The 16710-nt window shown below is 32.5% G+C and overlaps 2 protein-coding genes and 1 long non-coding RNA gene across 12 annotated transcripts in view; 2 read left to right on the forward strand and 1 right to left on the reverse strand.

The window, feature by feature from the left end:
- The window catches only part of LOC117212086, a 27158-nt gene extending 19858 nt beyond the window's left edge, over positions 1-7300 (forward strand). For 6 of the 10 annotated variants that reach the window (XM_033456565.1, XM_033456569.1, XM_033456570.1 and 3 more), the window contains 11 exons: positions 963-1229; positions 1817-2097; positions 2517-2711; positions 2942-3050; positions 3158-3337; positions 3429-3547; positions 3649-3825; positions 3945-4132; positions 4825-5231; positions 5319-5540; positions 5695-5873. In XM_033456565.1, coding sequence (XP_033312456.1) covers positions 963-1229; positions 1817-2097; positions 2517-2711; positions 2942-3050; positions 3158-3337; positions 3429-3547; positions 3649-3825; positions 3945-4132; positions 4825-5231; positions 5319-5540; positions 5695-5873 — 2324 coding nt within the window. Of the gene's footprint in view, positions 1-962; positions 1230-1816; positions 2098-2516; positions 2712-2941; positions 3051-3157; positions 3338-3428; positions 3548-3648; positions 3826-3944; positions 4133-4824; positions 5232-5318; positions 5541-5694 lie in introns of all 10 variants that reach the window. The other 4 variants (XM_033456571.1, XM_033456572.1, XM_033456574.1 and 1 more) reach the window with 4 other exon arrangements.
- On the reverse strand, positions 6598-11294 carry LOC117212067 (uncharacterized protein DDB_G0271670-like). The gene is made up of 2 exons (XM_033456531.1): positions 11180-11294; positions 6598-6803 (listed from the first exon to the last, which is right to left on the reverse strand). The coding sequence occupies exons 1-2, from the start codon at positions 11292-11294 to the stop codon at positions 6598-6600; spliced, it is 321 nt and encodes a 106-aa protein (XP_033312422.1).
- Positions 11295-15284: 3990 nt separating this feature from the next.
- On the forward strand, positions 15285-15861 carry LOC117212125. Its single transcript, XR_004488400.1, has 3 exons — positions 15285-15353; positions 15480-15597; positions 15799-15861. It is a non-coding gene; the product is annotated as an uncharacterized LOC117212125 (long non-coding RNA).
- The last annotated feature ends 849 nt before the right edge of the window (positions 15862-16710 follow it).

A 16710-nucleotide genomic window follows, 5' to 3' on the forward strand; every position in this document is an offset into this window, starting at 1 on the left:
TCGTTTTCCATAAAACTGCTTGATGTAATATAAATAGGAGATCAGTCAGGCAAGCTCAAGATTCTCTTTCCATCCCTCTTTGATCTAATTTAAGAATGAAGGTGAGATACATGTGGAAACACAAAGTCGGGTGACCTTAATCAGATTTTTTTTTGTCTGCATCTGCAGAATATCTTGTAGAGAGTGACATTGAAAAACATTGATTTTTTGTATTGTACTCCCCATTAACTGAGCAAATACAGATTTATATTCTTTAACGAAGCAAGGCATGCATAATGTACATATTTATATGATATATAAATGATATAAAATAATATATATATATTATTAAATAATATATATATATGTAATGTCGTAAACCTCGGGGTAATTCAGGTGATCGATTTTGAAGTCTGAAAATCGAGTTTATTGTGAAAATACTTAAATGAAGTACAGGAGTAAACAACAATTAGTACCAATCGATAACAGTAAACAATAAATAACAAGTTCTGTGCAATACCTGAAAATCGAGAATCGATTTTCAACGTCCTGAGCTATCGATCTTTCTCCGTCAATCTTCAATGATTTAAATAATTATTCTTTCTTCTGTGATCTTGTCTATCTCTGATGTTGCTCTCTATGCGTCCGTTTAGGAAATGAATGTCTCTCAAAATGGCTGCCCCTAAAACAAAGAAAGTCACTGTGTCTGTGAAACAAAGAAAGTCGTGCTGTCCGTGACAGAGAAAGTCCTTATTACACTTGAACCCTAGATAGTTTACGTATATATAACATAAATAATATAAAATCATGTTTTAAACATTATAAATTATGCAGCGCATTTTAATTTTTGTGTATTTTTCAAAATTAACAATGATAATATGTATTCTTATTTTTTTTTAATCATTTTTTAAAAATTACACATGTTCCTTCGGACTTCAAATTAAACTTCTATCGTGATACTTTTTTATTTTGACATTTTTCAGGAATCATTAAAGGAGACGAGATCATGGTAATTAACGGTGCAATAGTAAGCGATTTAGACATGATGTACTTGGAAAGTGTGTTGCAAGAAGAAGTTGGTCTATGTATGATGATGAGATCTTCGCGAACTGAACCACCAGATCTTACAGGCATAATGAGAGTCACCGATGACATAATCGAGAGTTTGGTTTGCCCGCCACCACCTTCTGATCCACCGGTTATAAGCGAAGAAATGATTTCCGGTTTAATCGTTCCAGCCCCCGGATGGAGTAAGGATTTTCGTCTACTTGAACAGTTTATTTTCCACTTTTTGTTCAACATTATTCCATATTTTCTTCAGTCCCTTTCTTCTATTACCCCTCTCTCTGCTTGTAATAACTTTTCTGAGAAAAAATATTTAGGATATACAAGATTATTTTATTTTAATTTTTATTCCTACTGTATGCATTTTCGTACAATAACGGTAACGTAGCAGTAGCAGTAGCAGTAGCAGTAGAGTAGCAGTAGAAGTAGCAGTAGTAGTAGCGAAAGTGGTAGCGGTGGCGGTAGCGGTAGCGGTAGCAGTAGTAGTAGCGGTAGCAGTAGCAGTAGTAGTAGCGGTAGCAGTAGCAGAGCAGTAGTAACAATACTAGTAGTAGTAGTAGTAGTAGTAGCAGTAGCAGTAGCATAATAGTGATTCTTTCCTTTCTTAATAAAAAGATTTTTAGTTAATTTTATCCATACTATAAAGCGTCGAATTATTGTTACAAAATATACAGTATTTATCTAATAATTTAATAAAATAAAATTAACAAATAAATTATTATTACAAATATATAATCTGTGCATACTCATATGTGTATGTCGGTGAATGTAGGCAAAGAAAGTATCGCACAGGAGTGTACGTCAGCAGCTCACATGGAAAATGGCAAACAAACATCTCGCACAAATTCATTCGAAATAGAAAACTTATTGAAAACCGCCGAACAAGTAACTGGTATCTGTCGATCACCTGGTGAAACAAGAAAATCTAGTCCCACTGGAAGTGTTGTTAGTTCTCATTCTCAAGCTATGACGCCGAGTCGGCAATTAAGCGATGCTGAGAAATTGAAGAAAGTTATTCTAGAATTAATTGAAACTGAACGTACTTATGTGAAGGTGCGTTTGATCACAACTTATTGTGAAATTGTATTTATGTGACGCTTTACTTTGCTGCGATCCTCAAACTTTTATATTTCAATCTCGTTCCCACGTTCCCTCGTTGACAAATAACAAGATCTATGAAAATGTTTCGCATAAAATTCAAGCAAAGAATCATGCATGCTAATAAAAATTTAGTCATATTTTTCGAAACTTGAGGTATTTTGTAACATTAGAAAAATACAATCGACTCGAAAATGACCAGAAAAATGCAGTAGGGTTAAAATCGAATCTCAATCTCAATCTTAGGAGATTTGCACTCTACATTGTGTAAACATATGATACATACGTATATATAATATACATATATTGTCGCGTAAAATATTTATAACTAAAATAGGTATTACATTACATGAACAAATGAAATACTTTTTCAGAACTTAAATAATTTGCTGGAGAACTACTTAGAACCCCTTAAACGCGAAACATTCTTATCGAATGCAGAGATAAACGCATTGTTTGGGAACATACAAGAGATTGTTACATTTCAACGACAATTTTTACAAAATCTTGATCATGCGATCGAGATGGAAGCTGATTTCAATAATTTCGACCATCCTAGTCAATTTAAGGTATGCAATATTGATGATCTGCAATAAGAAAGTTATACCTTTGCTATCTATTGTATTTATTTTATCAAATATTTGTATGTATGGGTATACGTGTATTCCTCTTTACCATACATACGTACAAGTATACATATATACATACGTATGAACAATAACGTAAAAGAAGTACGAAGTAAAAGATTTATATGTATTTGTATTGTACAATGTGCGAATTATCTATATTTTTTTCAAAGGGTGTCCTGTTTTCTATTGGAAGTGCCTTCTTATATTACGTAAATCATTTCAAGTTGTACAGTTCGTTTTGTGCTAGCCACTCAAAAGCACAAAAGGTTTTACATCCAAGTGAGTAAAATTCCGATTTTCTTCTTTATTAAGATCTATCTATACTCTATTAAGAAAATGAAGAAAAAAATGCTTTAAATGAACTTTTCTTTATTTTCTTTTATTAGATGAAGGAAACCAAGCTTTACAAGAGTTCCTGCAAGCGCGCAATCCAAGGCAGCAACACTCGTCGACTTTAGAATCATACTTGATAAAACCTATTCAACGAATACTGAAATATCCGTTGTTGTTACAACAGCTTCGAAACCTAACTGACGAACGAAGTGAAGAGCACCAGCACTTGATCGGTAAACGAGACAATTATTATAAATATTTGTCTCTATATAAATATATACAAAAACTTGTTAAATTAATATTAATTGTTTATCACGAGTACAGAAGCCTTAAAAGGAATGGAGAAAGTAGCAGAACACATCAATGAAATGCAAAGGATTCACGAAGAATACGGAGCTATCTTTGATCACTTGTTCAGGCAACATCAAAAGTCTTGCAAACAGGTAAATAAAATATAATAAACTTTCAAAGGCATTCCACTTCCAGATTTTATATTCTATATTTTGCATTTTATGCGTATCTTGCAATGATGCTATCTCGCCAGCCGATCGACTTAAGTCCAGGAGATCTTTTATATTATGGAGGGGTCGAATGGCTTAATATTTCCGACTTTCTTGGTAAAATCAAGAAAGGACTGGAACTGCACGCAATGTGTTTTGTGTTTAAGTCTGCTGTCGTATTCTTGTGTAAAGAAAGGTTGAGACAAAAGAAGAAGCTTATGGTAATTTCTTTATTTTCTTCTTTCATCTTAAAAATAACATAAAAATTTATTTATATGTATACTTATATACAATATATATATCTGGACACATATCATAAATTTAATGATATTTTGATCAGGGGGTATCCACTAAAGCGAATTCCAGTGAGGTAGAAATAATTCGTTATCAAGTATTAATTCCTGTAACGGAAGTACAAGTTAGAGCTAGTTCCGCCAAAGATATGGAATCTCATTTCCTGTGGGAATTGATCCACTTAAGAAGTCAATTACAGAGAAGATCGGAGAAAGTATACGTGCTTTCTAACAGGTATCGTCTAACGGTATTTCTTCTTGAATTAAAAGTTTTAAAACATACACGCTTTGCCCTGAACCACCGCATCATCCGACAAATTTACCTGCATTAATTTGTCGCTACACATCATTGTCAGGTACATTTTATATATGTATGTATATATAAAAGTATGGTATATACTTTTTATTGTATATACGCGTGATGTATCATATGCTATACTACTTAACAAACATTTTCATATTACGTTACGGGCGCAGTTAGCAGGGTGTGCGTAATCGGCCTTGCCCGAGGAATGTCAGTATTATACACTGCTGACTGGTGAAGTCCGAAGAAACAATTGAATAGCGAACGACGAACTATTAATTGTGTTAATAAGATTAACACAAAAACAACTTAGCGCGACGCTGCCCACATGGATTTATTAATATCCACATATTTTATTTCAAACCTAGCAAAGTTCGCAAAAAGATAATAATCCCATCAAACTGCCCATCAAATGGTGGGCATTGTCAATTTTACTCGTATCATATTGGTCCATGTTCGGAATTCGAGTATTTTTTAGGCGACGGTATGTAATGCTGACATTGGTTGGGTAAAGCCGATTTTTGTATACCCTACCAGCTAACGATTTCTAGAGCGATTAGAATCGAAATTGTACATAATATGTGTAACATTTATACATATATTACCTTTATGTATTTCCTTAGCACAACAGAATTCAGAAATGCATTTTTGAGGACGATACGTCAAATTATTCGAGAATCGGTTCGAAATATGAGTATACCATCGACGAAACAGAACTTGAGCCAACCACCGATTACTATTTCACCACGAATGTCAACTGGACATGTTGAAAAGTTTGAGAAACAGTCGGCAAGCCAGGGACAAAATGGCAGTAACAGTAGCGCCGTAACTACCGGTACGCTATCGAAAAAAACGGTTAAACCGCAAATATTGCCAACTTCCCATAACGTAAAACGAAAATATAGCCAATCAAAGCAAACGGTAGAGCATGAAAGCTCCGAAGATAAAGATACCGAGGAGCCAGCAGGCGCAATCAATCAACAGCAAACAACATTTCGCTCCCGAAGCAAGACTATCAGCGATACATCCGGTGAGATTTGTTTGTTATGACACGAATATAATTAATTTTTTCTTACGTGAATGGAGGATTCTGAGGAACGTTATTTTTAACGCACAGGAGAGGTGAAAGTCGAGATGGATTCAGGAACAAAATCCGAAGGAGAAGAAGATTCGCAAGCTTTTTTAGGTGAGAAGAAGGCGAATTTGGGCCGCACACCGAATCATTTGACTTTGAGCACCACTTCAACAATTTCAGCAGGAAGTACGGGTAGTCAGGCGAGACTGATCCAATCTTCTCATCAGCCGGAAAATTATCAGCCGATCGCAGTCAAGGAACTTGGTAAGAAGTTCATATTCAATCGAATAAGCATTCTTATCTTAAACGAGAGGTCTCTCATTACGTTATATGGTCTATTATATTGTACTTGTATACATGTGTATACTATTTTATGTATATATTATTATATATCTGTATTGAATATTACCTGTTGAAGGTTCGCCGATTTGGAAACCACGGGAATTACCCTCGCTAGGAGAGTCTACGACGTTGCCACGTAAGGGTAAGTCGGCCAGCGAGTTTGGGGATATAAGCTCATCTCATAGCGCCTCCCGAAAGTCTCTGATAGAAATCAATAATTGTGCTCAACAATCTAACTGTAATAACCACGTTTAAATTAAATAGATGTTAACTGATTGACGAACCATCGAGTTAAGTTTAAAAACCGTGCAACAGAATAAACCAAATAACTACTCAATTACCGTGTAAACTGTAAAAACTAGCGCTCGCTTGCCGCCCACGCGGAATACTTAATTAAACTTTCACACTACGCGTTTCCCTCCTGCACATCTCCTTCTTCTCGTTTCGTCTTCCAAACGCGCTACGCGTTATAAAACGTCGTTGGTGCTACTCCTCTGTACAACGAACGATATTCAATTGTTTGACAGGAGAGAATCTTAAAGAAGGGAGAGAACTTTGCTTTTAATGGGAAACAAGCTTTCCCACGAAACAAACGGCGAATGTTTCGGTACGTGTCTTATGCGCAACTGGTAACAATTCCAGCGGAAATCGTACTTGGACTCTTTTCTCCGTTCTTTTGTCAACTATCTTTCAATCTTTCACCTATTATCGAATAAAGACGCGATATTGCTATTCGCTGCTACCATCATATTGTAATCAAAATCAAACATTAATTGTATTAAAAAATACAAATATCACGCATACACTGACATGTACATACGTAAATAAGTAAGTACATACATATATACTTGTGCGCGCACACACGCATACACGCACGCACGCATATATGTAGACTGCATAGATATACGTTATTCAACCAACAATATTAACAGGCAGTAAACGATTTTAACGAATACCGCAAGACACTCTCTCTCTCTCTTTATCTATTATTACTACTATTACTGCTACTGCTAGTATCATTGTTACTACTATTACAACTACTACCACTTACTCTTATTACTACTGCTGCTACTGCTGCCGTTGCTACCACACTACTTCTGCAATTATTGTTGCTGCTGGCTCTTCTGTTGCTGTTGCTGGTGCTGTTGCTGGTGCTGCTACTACTACTGCATGCTTGTACTACTACTGCATCGTACAATGAAGTAATTCTTCTTTAAAATATTTGGGTGAAAATTAAGGATTAATTTTTAACCACTTTTAGGTTAAACGTAACTATTTTAACCAATGTAAATGTAACTATTTTCATGTTTTTTTCTGCGTGGACGGCAATGCGATACAACGTAATAAACTCTGTATATAATGTAATATTGACGCGATCAATATTGTCATTCTTTCGTTATAGGGAATTTTATTTTTAATGTTACTTAAACTTTATTTTTAATGCTATTTAAACTAAATTAGGATATTCGACGCTAAAACTATAAGGATGAATTTGTGAATTTGTTGATTTCTGGATTTGTAGGTTTGCAGGTTTGCAGGTTATTAGCTTAGTGAATGACAAAGAGCGTAACGATACGCGGAATGGTATCGGATTGATACCATTAAAGAAAATTATTACGGTAATATATATGCGTTTAAACTTAAATGTACCACTAATATAATACAGTTCGCAATCAGTGAAACAAGTGTCTGCGTGGAATACCGTCGAAACATCGATATATAAATATCACAAAAAGTAACGATATTTGACGCGTAACGCCCTGTTATTGAATACTAATATAAGTTAACATGATATCGAGGGATAAATACTTGTAAATTAGAAAACAGAAAGTATATCTATATCTACATATATATATATATATGTATGTGTATATATATATATTCAGAGTAATTCTCTTGCTAGTTAACTCGAAGGAAACGTTGCTTCACCGCAGTGATAACGCCGTGTCGGTATATGTGATCTGTCACATTCATCACTAAAAGTCAATATCGGCACTGTGTTAGTGCAGAGATGGCTATGTGTTGTATATATGTAAAATGAAAATGAGAGTAAATGATCCATAGAGTGATTAGCGACGCTGCTTTTGAGTCGGCTAGCGAAAAAATCACCCTGTACATATACGCGTATACAGTGGCGTGCAAAAATATTCAGTCATCATTTAGAACAGAATAACTTCTTTAAAATTAGTTCAAACGATTTGACTTTTCTTGAGAAGTTAGTAGAATTAGCTTATTACATGATGTGTAAAAAATATTTTGAAAAATTTACAATGGAATCACGAAGAAAATAGTAAAGATCACTTTTTACAATTTTTTTATTTCACTAAGCAATGAAACTCTAAACACTATTTCTTATAAATTTATGTCACTTATACTATATATGTTAAAAATTTCATCGAATTCAGTTGATGCAGAAATAAGTGACAGGCATCGAAAAACGTAAGAATCTTTAGATTCATTACGGTTATAGGCCGAAATTCGTGGAAAACTGCGATTTTCACCATTTTTAATCGTTCCTAGCTTATAGGAACGTTAACCAATTTCGATCAAATTTTTTATAACTGACATAAATGTGCAAAACATACTTTTCAAATTTCCATTACAGACTTAGATAAAAAAAGGGTTATAAAAGAACAATTTTTACTATTTTTTTCTCATTTCCGATCAATTGCAATTTTGTCAAAATTTTGTTTACACGTCATTTAGTAAACTAAGCCTTCTAACTTTTCAAAAAGGTACAAGTCCAATTTGGTCCAATTAAAAAAATTTTTGTTTTGTTTTACAGGGTGGCCGCACACCATTTTTGCACGTCACTGTATATACATATATATACATATATATATACGTATGTGCGTGCGTGAACGTATGTGCGCTCGTGGGTGTGTGTATATAAATAAAATATATGTATACAGGATGGGAGTAAATGGTTGTTCATAAATCTAAGGATATCTATATCAAACGAAGTGAATCGTATATACATAAGTAAGAACTTACTTACGTTTATGCACTCACTGATAGATCCTATACTTTTCTTCTATGTTTTTTTTTTTTTATTTTGAAAAGAAAAAAGGAGTTGCCGTGAAATAGTATAAATCGATAACGATAGAGGTAAAGTAATACATTGGGCAATTAAAATATATCCCTAAATTTTTGAACACTACTTGGAATCATCCTATATATACATGTACGTGTACACATATTATCTATATGAATGACACGCATATATGGATGCATAATCAAAATACGATATATTTTCTTTTAAACATTTCATAGGGATACCATCAATGGTATAAATCGTTTGTGTCGGACAAGATAACTATTAGATTTATTATGCTAATTTCTTGTCGAAACAAATAATGAAACGAAAAATTTAACGTAAGGTTTATTTTATTTCATTTCATTTCACTTCGTTTCAATTCGTGTTTCGTTTCCACTTCATTTTGTTTCATTTCGCACTAATTTCATGAATAACAGTAAATAGTTCGATGCGTTACGAAATGTGAATTTGAAGCACATATCAACCAACAACAGCCCATATGTCGAACAAATTATTCTTGTATTTCTTTTCTTCGTCAAAATGCCAGCATATTCGTTAGTCGTGTCCTCCAATTAATCTTTTTCATGTTCGACACTACCGATTTAAATATGAATCCCTTGTGTAAGAAATTTCCAATTTCCGATCATCCAGTATACTTGATCTAACAAACTGGATATACTGAAGAAACGAAACAAAAATGTAGCGAGATATACTTCGCGCGACATTCATTTAAAAAAGAATGAGAAAAGAGCACATAAGAAATTTAAATTCGATCAATCAACTGGTCGTTCTATTTGATCGGCAACTATTCCATCATTAGTTTCACTATCTTGTTGCATACACGGATATGTTTATCGTGCAGCAATTATGTACAATGAAAAAGCTTGGACTTTGTTTTAAATCCTCCTCGCACGCATTTGTATTAACAAATTTATTCGATAATTATCTTTACGAAAAGCAAAAATCACACATACTATTAATACATTTATCAGATTCTGTAAATTCGTAGAATTACATTACAAATGATAGGTCACCACGCTGTTGATCATGTTTACTAAAAAGTATGTCAGTGTGTGTGTGCGTGTGTCGGTAATGCATCCTGCTTGTTTTATCGCGTTTCGTGAATATTTTTACAAAAACAACTTGTATCAAAGAACTTGTTGAAGTTTAAGTTATAAATTTATTTAAACATCTTTCTATATCAGCGGCTCGAAATTAAAATGCTAGTATTTAACTCAGTACACAAATAGAGACATTAAAGTTCGGCTATGAGTTTCAGTCAAAAAATATTTTGAAAGGTATTTCATGTTAGCTTTCACTCTATTTCGAGGGATTTTACAGAGAAACGATTAAAATGTATAAAAGTTAATGGAAGAAATGTAATATTCTGGGGGGGGGGAGGGTATGAATATACGAATACATCTGCATATTATTACCGAAACTTGAAAATCCATGTCAAGTATCTTTGAAAGATCATGGTTGAAAATCGTCTTTTACGCTCCGCTTCCGCTTGAAGTTTGCGTATGTTCACTTGGAACATGTAGAAAAATGACACACGCGGGCAATAAAAAAACGTATCGAATGAGCATTGTATACTGTTGAATATTGTATATAATGAAAGAATAAACCAAATAAGACCAAATACGACAAATTATAGGAAACAAATAAAAAGGAGTAGAAGAAGAGTAGCAAGAAAGGAAAGAAAATGAAGAGAAAGAAAGAAAATGAGAAATAATTTGAAAAAATGAAAAATTGTCAACCAACCAAAAATAAAATAAGACTACAAACTGAAATCACAGAAAAGCGATAGATGTACATTTTACACCGATTTATAGAATTTGAAAGCTTGATCGTAGCTGTACGATAAAATTCTTTACACTTTCTATAATTATCATTATGCTATAAAACCACGTGCTCTTTTTTTTCTCATTCAACATCCATACATACGTGCACACTTTGCAACATATGCACACACTTACATAGTAATCGCATAATCGCACACGTGCGCATATACACACAATACGTACGTACATAATAAGTTATTGATTAATATTTCACGATGGAGAAGAAATAACAAAATATCTACTTAACGATTATTATAGATATAATGCGTGCGGATTTAAGATTTACAGATTTTCCGTTGCTCGAGTTATTGCATTGTCTACTACTACTACTAATACTACTACTACTACTATTACTACTACTACTACTACTACTACTACTACTACTACTACTACTACTACTACTACTACTACTACTACTACTACCACTATATCCTCCTCCCCCTCCTCCTTCTTCTCCTACTACCACTACTGTTACTACTACCACTACTACTACTACTACCACTACTACTACTGTTACATTATTACACTATCACACTGCTACACTATACTACTATTACTACTACTACTACTATTACTGCTGCTACTACTGTTGCTACTCCTACTACTACTTCTATTACCACACCCACCTCTCCCCTTCCTCTTACTACTACTACTATTACTAATCCTATTACTACTATTACTATTACTACTACTGCTGCTTCTGCTATTACTACTGCTACTACTACTACCGCTACTACTGCAATTGCTGCTACTACTGCTGCTACTGCTGCTACTACTACTACATACACACAACATATTAAAATATGTAACAACACACAAATTTTATTATATAAATTTTACCGAGATACGTTTCCGAACAAAAGTTGGTATTTCCTTTTTTCTCGATCTGCATGACATCCTGTTTATCCTACACAATGAGATTCCTTCTTTAAATTGTAATTCATTTGGAATTAACATCGATACAGAATGAGTTAGAATCGTGATAGGAGTAATTGGTCCAATAATAAATATTACTTTCTCGTAATTTTTCAGAGTATTAAATCGGTTTGTTATATATGAAATACTTTATCCATCAAACATAAAAACCTAGTGATAAGGTTTTTAATAAGTGTTTAATATTCCATTCAGTAGATCGTATTACGCCTACATACATACATTCATATTTATATGACAATCAATGGAAATCTTAGATTAATTATTTTTTCTGTTTCAAAAGAAGGAAAACTGGTACAACGAAAAATGAGAATTATAATTATTATAATCACGTTAACAGTATTAATAAAGAAAAGTATCGATAATATTGTTAATAATAAGAATGAGAAGAAATCGGAAATTTGAAGAGCGATAAAGCGAAAAAATAATTAAGATCAAAGTATTTTGTGTGTTTAGCTTGTGAGAAATTAGGCCGTTGGTGCGCGATAACGGATCCTAAAAATGTTAGGAGTATCGTAAAGTTCCTGAAGATTGAATAAACACGCAACGCAGGCAATGAGAAAAATGGCAAATGGTCGCAACACTGTAGCTCGGAGACGTATCTTGGTACATAGTTGGCCTAGTAACAAGTTTCATATTTTTCGCCCCAATCGAAGTGAATCGTCAAGTACTTATCATCTATTATACTATATTATTGACATTATCCAGAAATTTTATTGAAATAAACTTTATCGATACCGTTGAACATAATGTACTTAAATTGTGACGACGACAATTTCGATATTGTTACGGGCACTGAGTATACAGAGTGAAAGGAGAAAACAAAAATGAGGGAGAAGAGACAGGATGCGAGAAAAAGGGGAAAAGTAAGTAAATGAGTGAGTGAATGAATAAGAGTGAAGACGGTAAACGTGGTTCCGTGATGTGTGTACGTTTGATTGTATGTATGTGTGTATGTATATGGAGGAATGAGAGAAGAAAGTTGGAAAAATGAGAGAAGAAGGAAGTGGGAAGCAAAAAATAAACGGACATCAGCCTTTGAATGGATGTGAATCCGAATATTTGAAATGAGAGAGATCGATAGTATTATTATTGTATAATTATATAAACGGAAATATAAGAGATACAAATATGAATAGGAATACGAATATAAATGTGAATATGAATATGAATACGAATATGAACATGAACATGAACATCAATATGAACATGAACATTAATATGAATATGAATATGAATATGAATATGAATATGAATATGAATATGAATATGAATATGAATATGAATATGAATATAAATATAAATATGAATATGAATATGAATATGAATATGAATATGAATATGAATATGAATATGAATACGAATATGAATATGAATATTAATATGAATACAAAACAAATTGGAACAGGGTGGGCCGGTCGTGTTAAAATAAAACAAGTATAGAATACAATGACGATATAACGAATCTTTCTACGTATATTATTTCCCTGTCATTAATACATATGCACACTTGTGTGATGAATCAGAAATTGAGAAACCTTGTACCTTACGTATAAATACGCAAAGGCAGTGCAAACATGTTGTTTATGTTTTGTGTAATTATACATTAGTAATGAACATTATATAATTATGATAATTCCTGTATTTATTGTTACTGTTCCTCGGTTACACGGAAATGTTCAAGAATGATCCATTTGTACAATCATTAAGTTATTAAAATATGATTATTCAGTATCAAAGATGCGTATCTTTTCTACCTCCTTTTCTACTCCATTCATCGTTCTTACATATTACTCTTTCTTTTATTACAATTCTATCTGATTTTATTATATATACATATATACAAGAGTAAAATTTAAAAATAATATTGTAGAGTAGGAATGATTCGGTAACTGCGACAAAGTACATAACACAGGTGTATTATTATCTCCAATTAAAACTAGATAGAACGCAGGTGTGCACAACTTGACACTGAGGCCAGGTACGGATTAAGTGTCTTCACGGGGAATTCCCATTTTTTAAGTCCCTGAAAATAATTGTCTAAGTTGGAACAAAAATTTGAAAATGCTTTGAAAAAAGTTTTGTAACGGTAGCTTGTTTTATAAGTTTTAAATTTTATTAATAAGCTATTTTATATAGTTTCTTCTCTCTTCTATCAAGTATATATACTTGATAAATTTTCAATTTTGATTTTCTCTGAAACGGAGCGTTATATGAAAATATTTTACTCTATAGTTTCTTCTTGTTTCTTCATAAGGAATTATTCGACCAAACGCTGTATATACAATATATTTATGTTACTTATATTATTCTTTTAAAAACTTTTGTAAAAATGAAACAATTACAAAAGAAACTGGATTTTATAAAAATATTTCAATATGATTTATTGCAAAATAAGTCTTATTTTATATTTATGGAAATTTATTTCATTTCAACACGCCTCTCCCTTTCTCATTTTTGTATGAAGAATCACCGTTAAGTCATTCTCCAAACGTTCCAGGCCTGTAAAACTCTAAACCGGCCCTGCACGATCAATGATTTATTGAGTATATCGATATTAATCTACGATGTACTCTGCTCCGATAAGTTTTTATATTTCCATTACTGCTTACGAGAAGTTTAATTTCATTGTAAATGTTCATCTCTTTCTAACAGCTCCTTTATTAATATATTCAATCACACGATAAGATGTTCGATAAATTCGATATGAAGACGAAAAGTCAGTATTAGTTTAAGGTATTCCAGACTGATTCTTCGATTGAGTAACAAAACAAACGATTCATAGGTGACATTAATAATAAAATAGTTATCAAATCATTTGTTGGTAGTGATTGTGAAGGAAGGAAGTTAAGAGGTATCGAGGAAGAAAAGAACCAAACTCTATGAAGTTAACATAATCTACGGGTGAAATCCGAAATTCACGCTTGAGTTTTGAATTATTCGCAATATGAGTCGAAACAGAATATTTGTTTTACTACTATTCTGTTATATGTTACAATTGACGCAATGCACAGATAAATACCACTGTGTATGGTACGGAAAGTGTGGTACCCGGAAAAATTTGCAGCTTGCGTGTGCGGCAAATAATACTGCAAAACCAATCAATAACACATCAGCCTCAGAACTTCGTGGAAAATGTCCACAATATTTCGAAAATATAGGTATTAATTTCATTTTCATTTTCATTTTCATTTTCATTTTCACTTTCATTTTCATTTTCATTTTCATTTTCATTTTCATTTTCATTTTCATTTTCATTTTCATTTTCATTTTCATTTTCAGTTTCATTTTCATTTTCATTTTCATTTTTACTTTGAACATTACTTGTATCTTTACTTATTGCTTATTCGTTTCTCATGTATCAGGTCTTGTACATATATATATATATTTAAATATGTAGTTACGTGTAAATGTTTTAGGTTCGAATGAACCAGAATTATGTTGCGACTCTGATAATATTGAAACGTTGGTTACACAGCTGTTTATGGCCGAAACCATCTTTGGCCGATGTCCAACTTGTATAAAAAATGTATATAAGTTACTATGCGATTTAAGTTGTAGTCCTGAACAAAGTAGATTTCTCAATGTCACGAAAACAAATAAAACTTCAGAAGGCAAAGAATACGTCGAAGAATTGGAAGTGAGTGAATCTGACGCGCTTTAATATCATTCTATGACATAACAAATTCGTTAAATGTAAAAAATTTAATGTCTCTCGAAAAATCTATTCTATTTATTCTTCAATCTTTCGCATGAATAAATAAATTATATCCATTTTCAATCGTTTTAGGTTTATATTGATGAAAAATACATGAACGATACCTGTGATTCCTGTAAGAATGTCGCGTATCCAGCATCTGGAAATTTAGCTATGGATCTCACTTGTGGAGTTTACGGTGCTAGTAAATGCAATGCAAAATTGTAAGCAATTATAACATGTAAACCATCCTACCGTAACTTTATATGAAACAATAGATATTTACGTAAATTTACGTAAGTTATCTATTTACATACTTATATCAAAATTTCAAAAAAGTATAATTGTAGATAGTACGAGTTTCAAGGTGATCCGGTTGCAAATGGTTTTATAGCCTTTCGAATGACTTTTATCACGGATAAGCCATATTGGAATGAAGCTACGAAGGCATGTGACGAACAGTATGATGTGAGTCCAAAGACGAATACACATTGAAATGATTCATATTGTGATTCACAGGTGTATCAAATGATACACATTGAATACACATACAAAGAGTAGACCAAAACACATATAATTAAATACATACATATGTCTATGTTTTAATGAGTACATAAACTGTTACTATAACTATAAAAGATGATTTATATTTGTGTTCTTTTTTGATAGGGTTTATCGGCATGTAGTTGCGTTGACTGTCCAAAATCCTGTCCTCTCATCAAATTAGACGAAAGCAATAATGTTTCCTTCATTCTTTTTGGAATGAACGCCTATGGTATCATAATAGCAATTGCAATCAGTTACAACTCCTTATTAATCACACTTGTATATCAATTCGTACGGAGAATATTCCGTTTAGGTATTTATAATATTTAATATAAGCAGCTTACATAAGTGCTTATACGTACTTGTATGCTATGTACATTGTAAATATATATGTACATAGCGTTAGATCGAACGTGATGCACAATTTATTAGACATTGGCGGCCACGTAAAAAGAACATGTTTTGAACCAAATTTATTAGTATCTAGCGTACAACGAATGACCATGATAAAAATGTTGAAAACATTCTTTTCATAAGTGCTTTTTAAATAAGGGTTTTACGATATCTAATAATCGCCAACGAATAATATTGAAAAATCATTGTAGTACTATGTAGTACAAGTACATATATAGGCACTTATGTGCATAAGCGAATTTATATCTGTTCTATATCTGTTTGATATGTTGTGAAAGATGAAGACGGAAACAAACGGATTATTTGTAGAGGATATCATAAAATATTTCATGTAGCTATCACTGCTTGGGGCAAAGGTACGTTTTTCTAATTACTTTATCTATTTATGTATTTATATAATTACAATACGTGTGTTGTATTGGATGTTAATCAAAATACTCTATTATTAATCATAGTACTGAATTACGTTTATCACTATAAGTTTATAGATATATCTTTATATCTCATATATATTCGTATACCGTTAGTGACTATCCTGTTATTTTTACTGATGTGAATAATACGATTACACTAAATATACTTATGTTCCATAGCATTCGCAAAATAACCATTCATCACCGT

This window comes from Bombus bifarius, unplaced genomic scaffold, assembly GCF_011952205.1.
Source record: "Bombus bifarius isolate JDL3187 unplaced genomic scaffold, Bbif_JDL3187 scf7180000008274, whole genome shotgun sequence".
Classification (NCBI taxonomy): Eukaryota; Metazoa; Arthropoda; class Insecta; order Hymenoptera; family Apidae; genus Bombus; species Bombus bifarius.

What these genes read in the sequence shown, in the direction of transcription:
- LOC117212067 (XM_033456531.1), bottom strand. Translation starts at nt 11,294, where the DNA reads ATGTTGTGTGTATGTAGTAGTAGTAGCAGCAGTAGCAGCAGTAGTAGC. An exon ending in AAGCAGCAGTAGTAGTAATA is followed by an intron (nt 6,804 to 11,179) that starts GTAATAGTAGTA and finishes TGTACGATGCAG; the next exon opens with TAGTAGTACAAGCATGCAGT.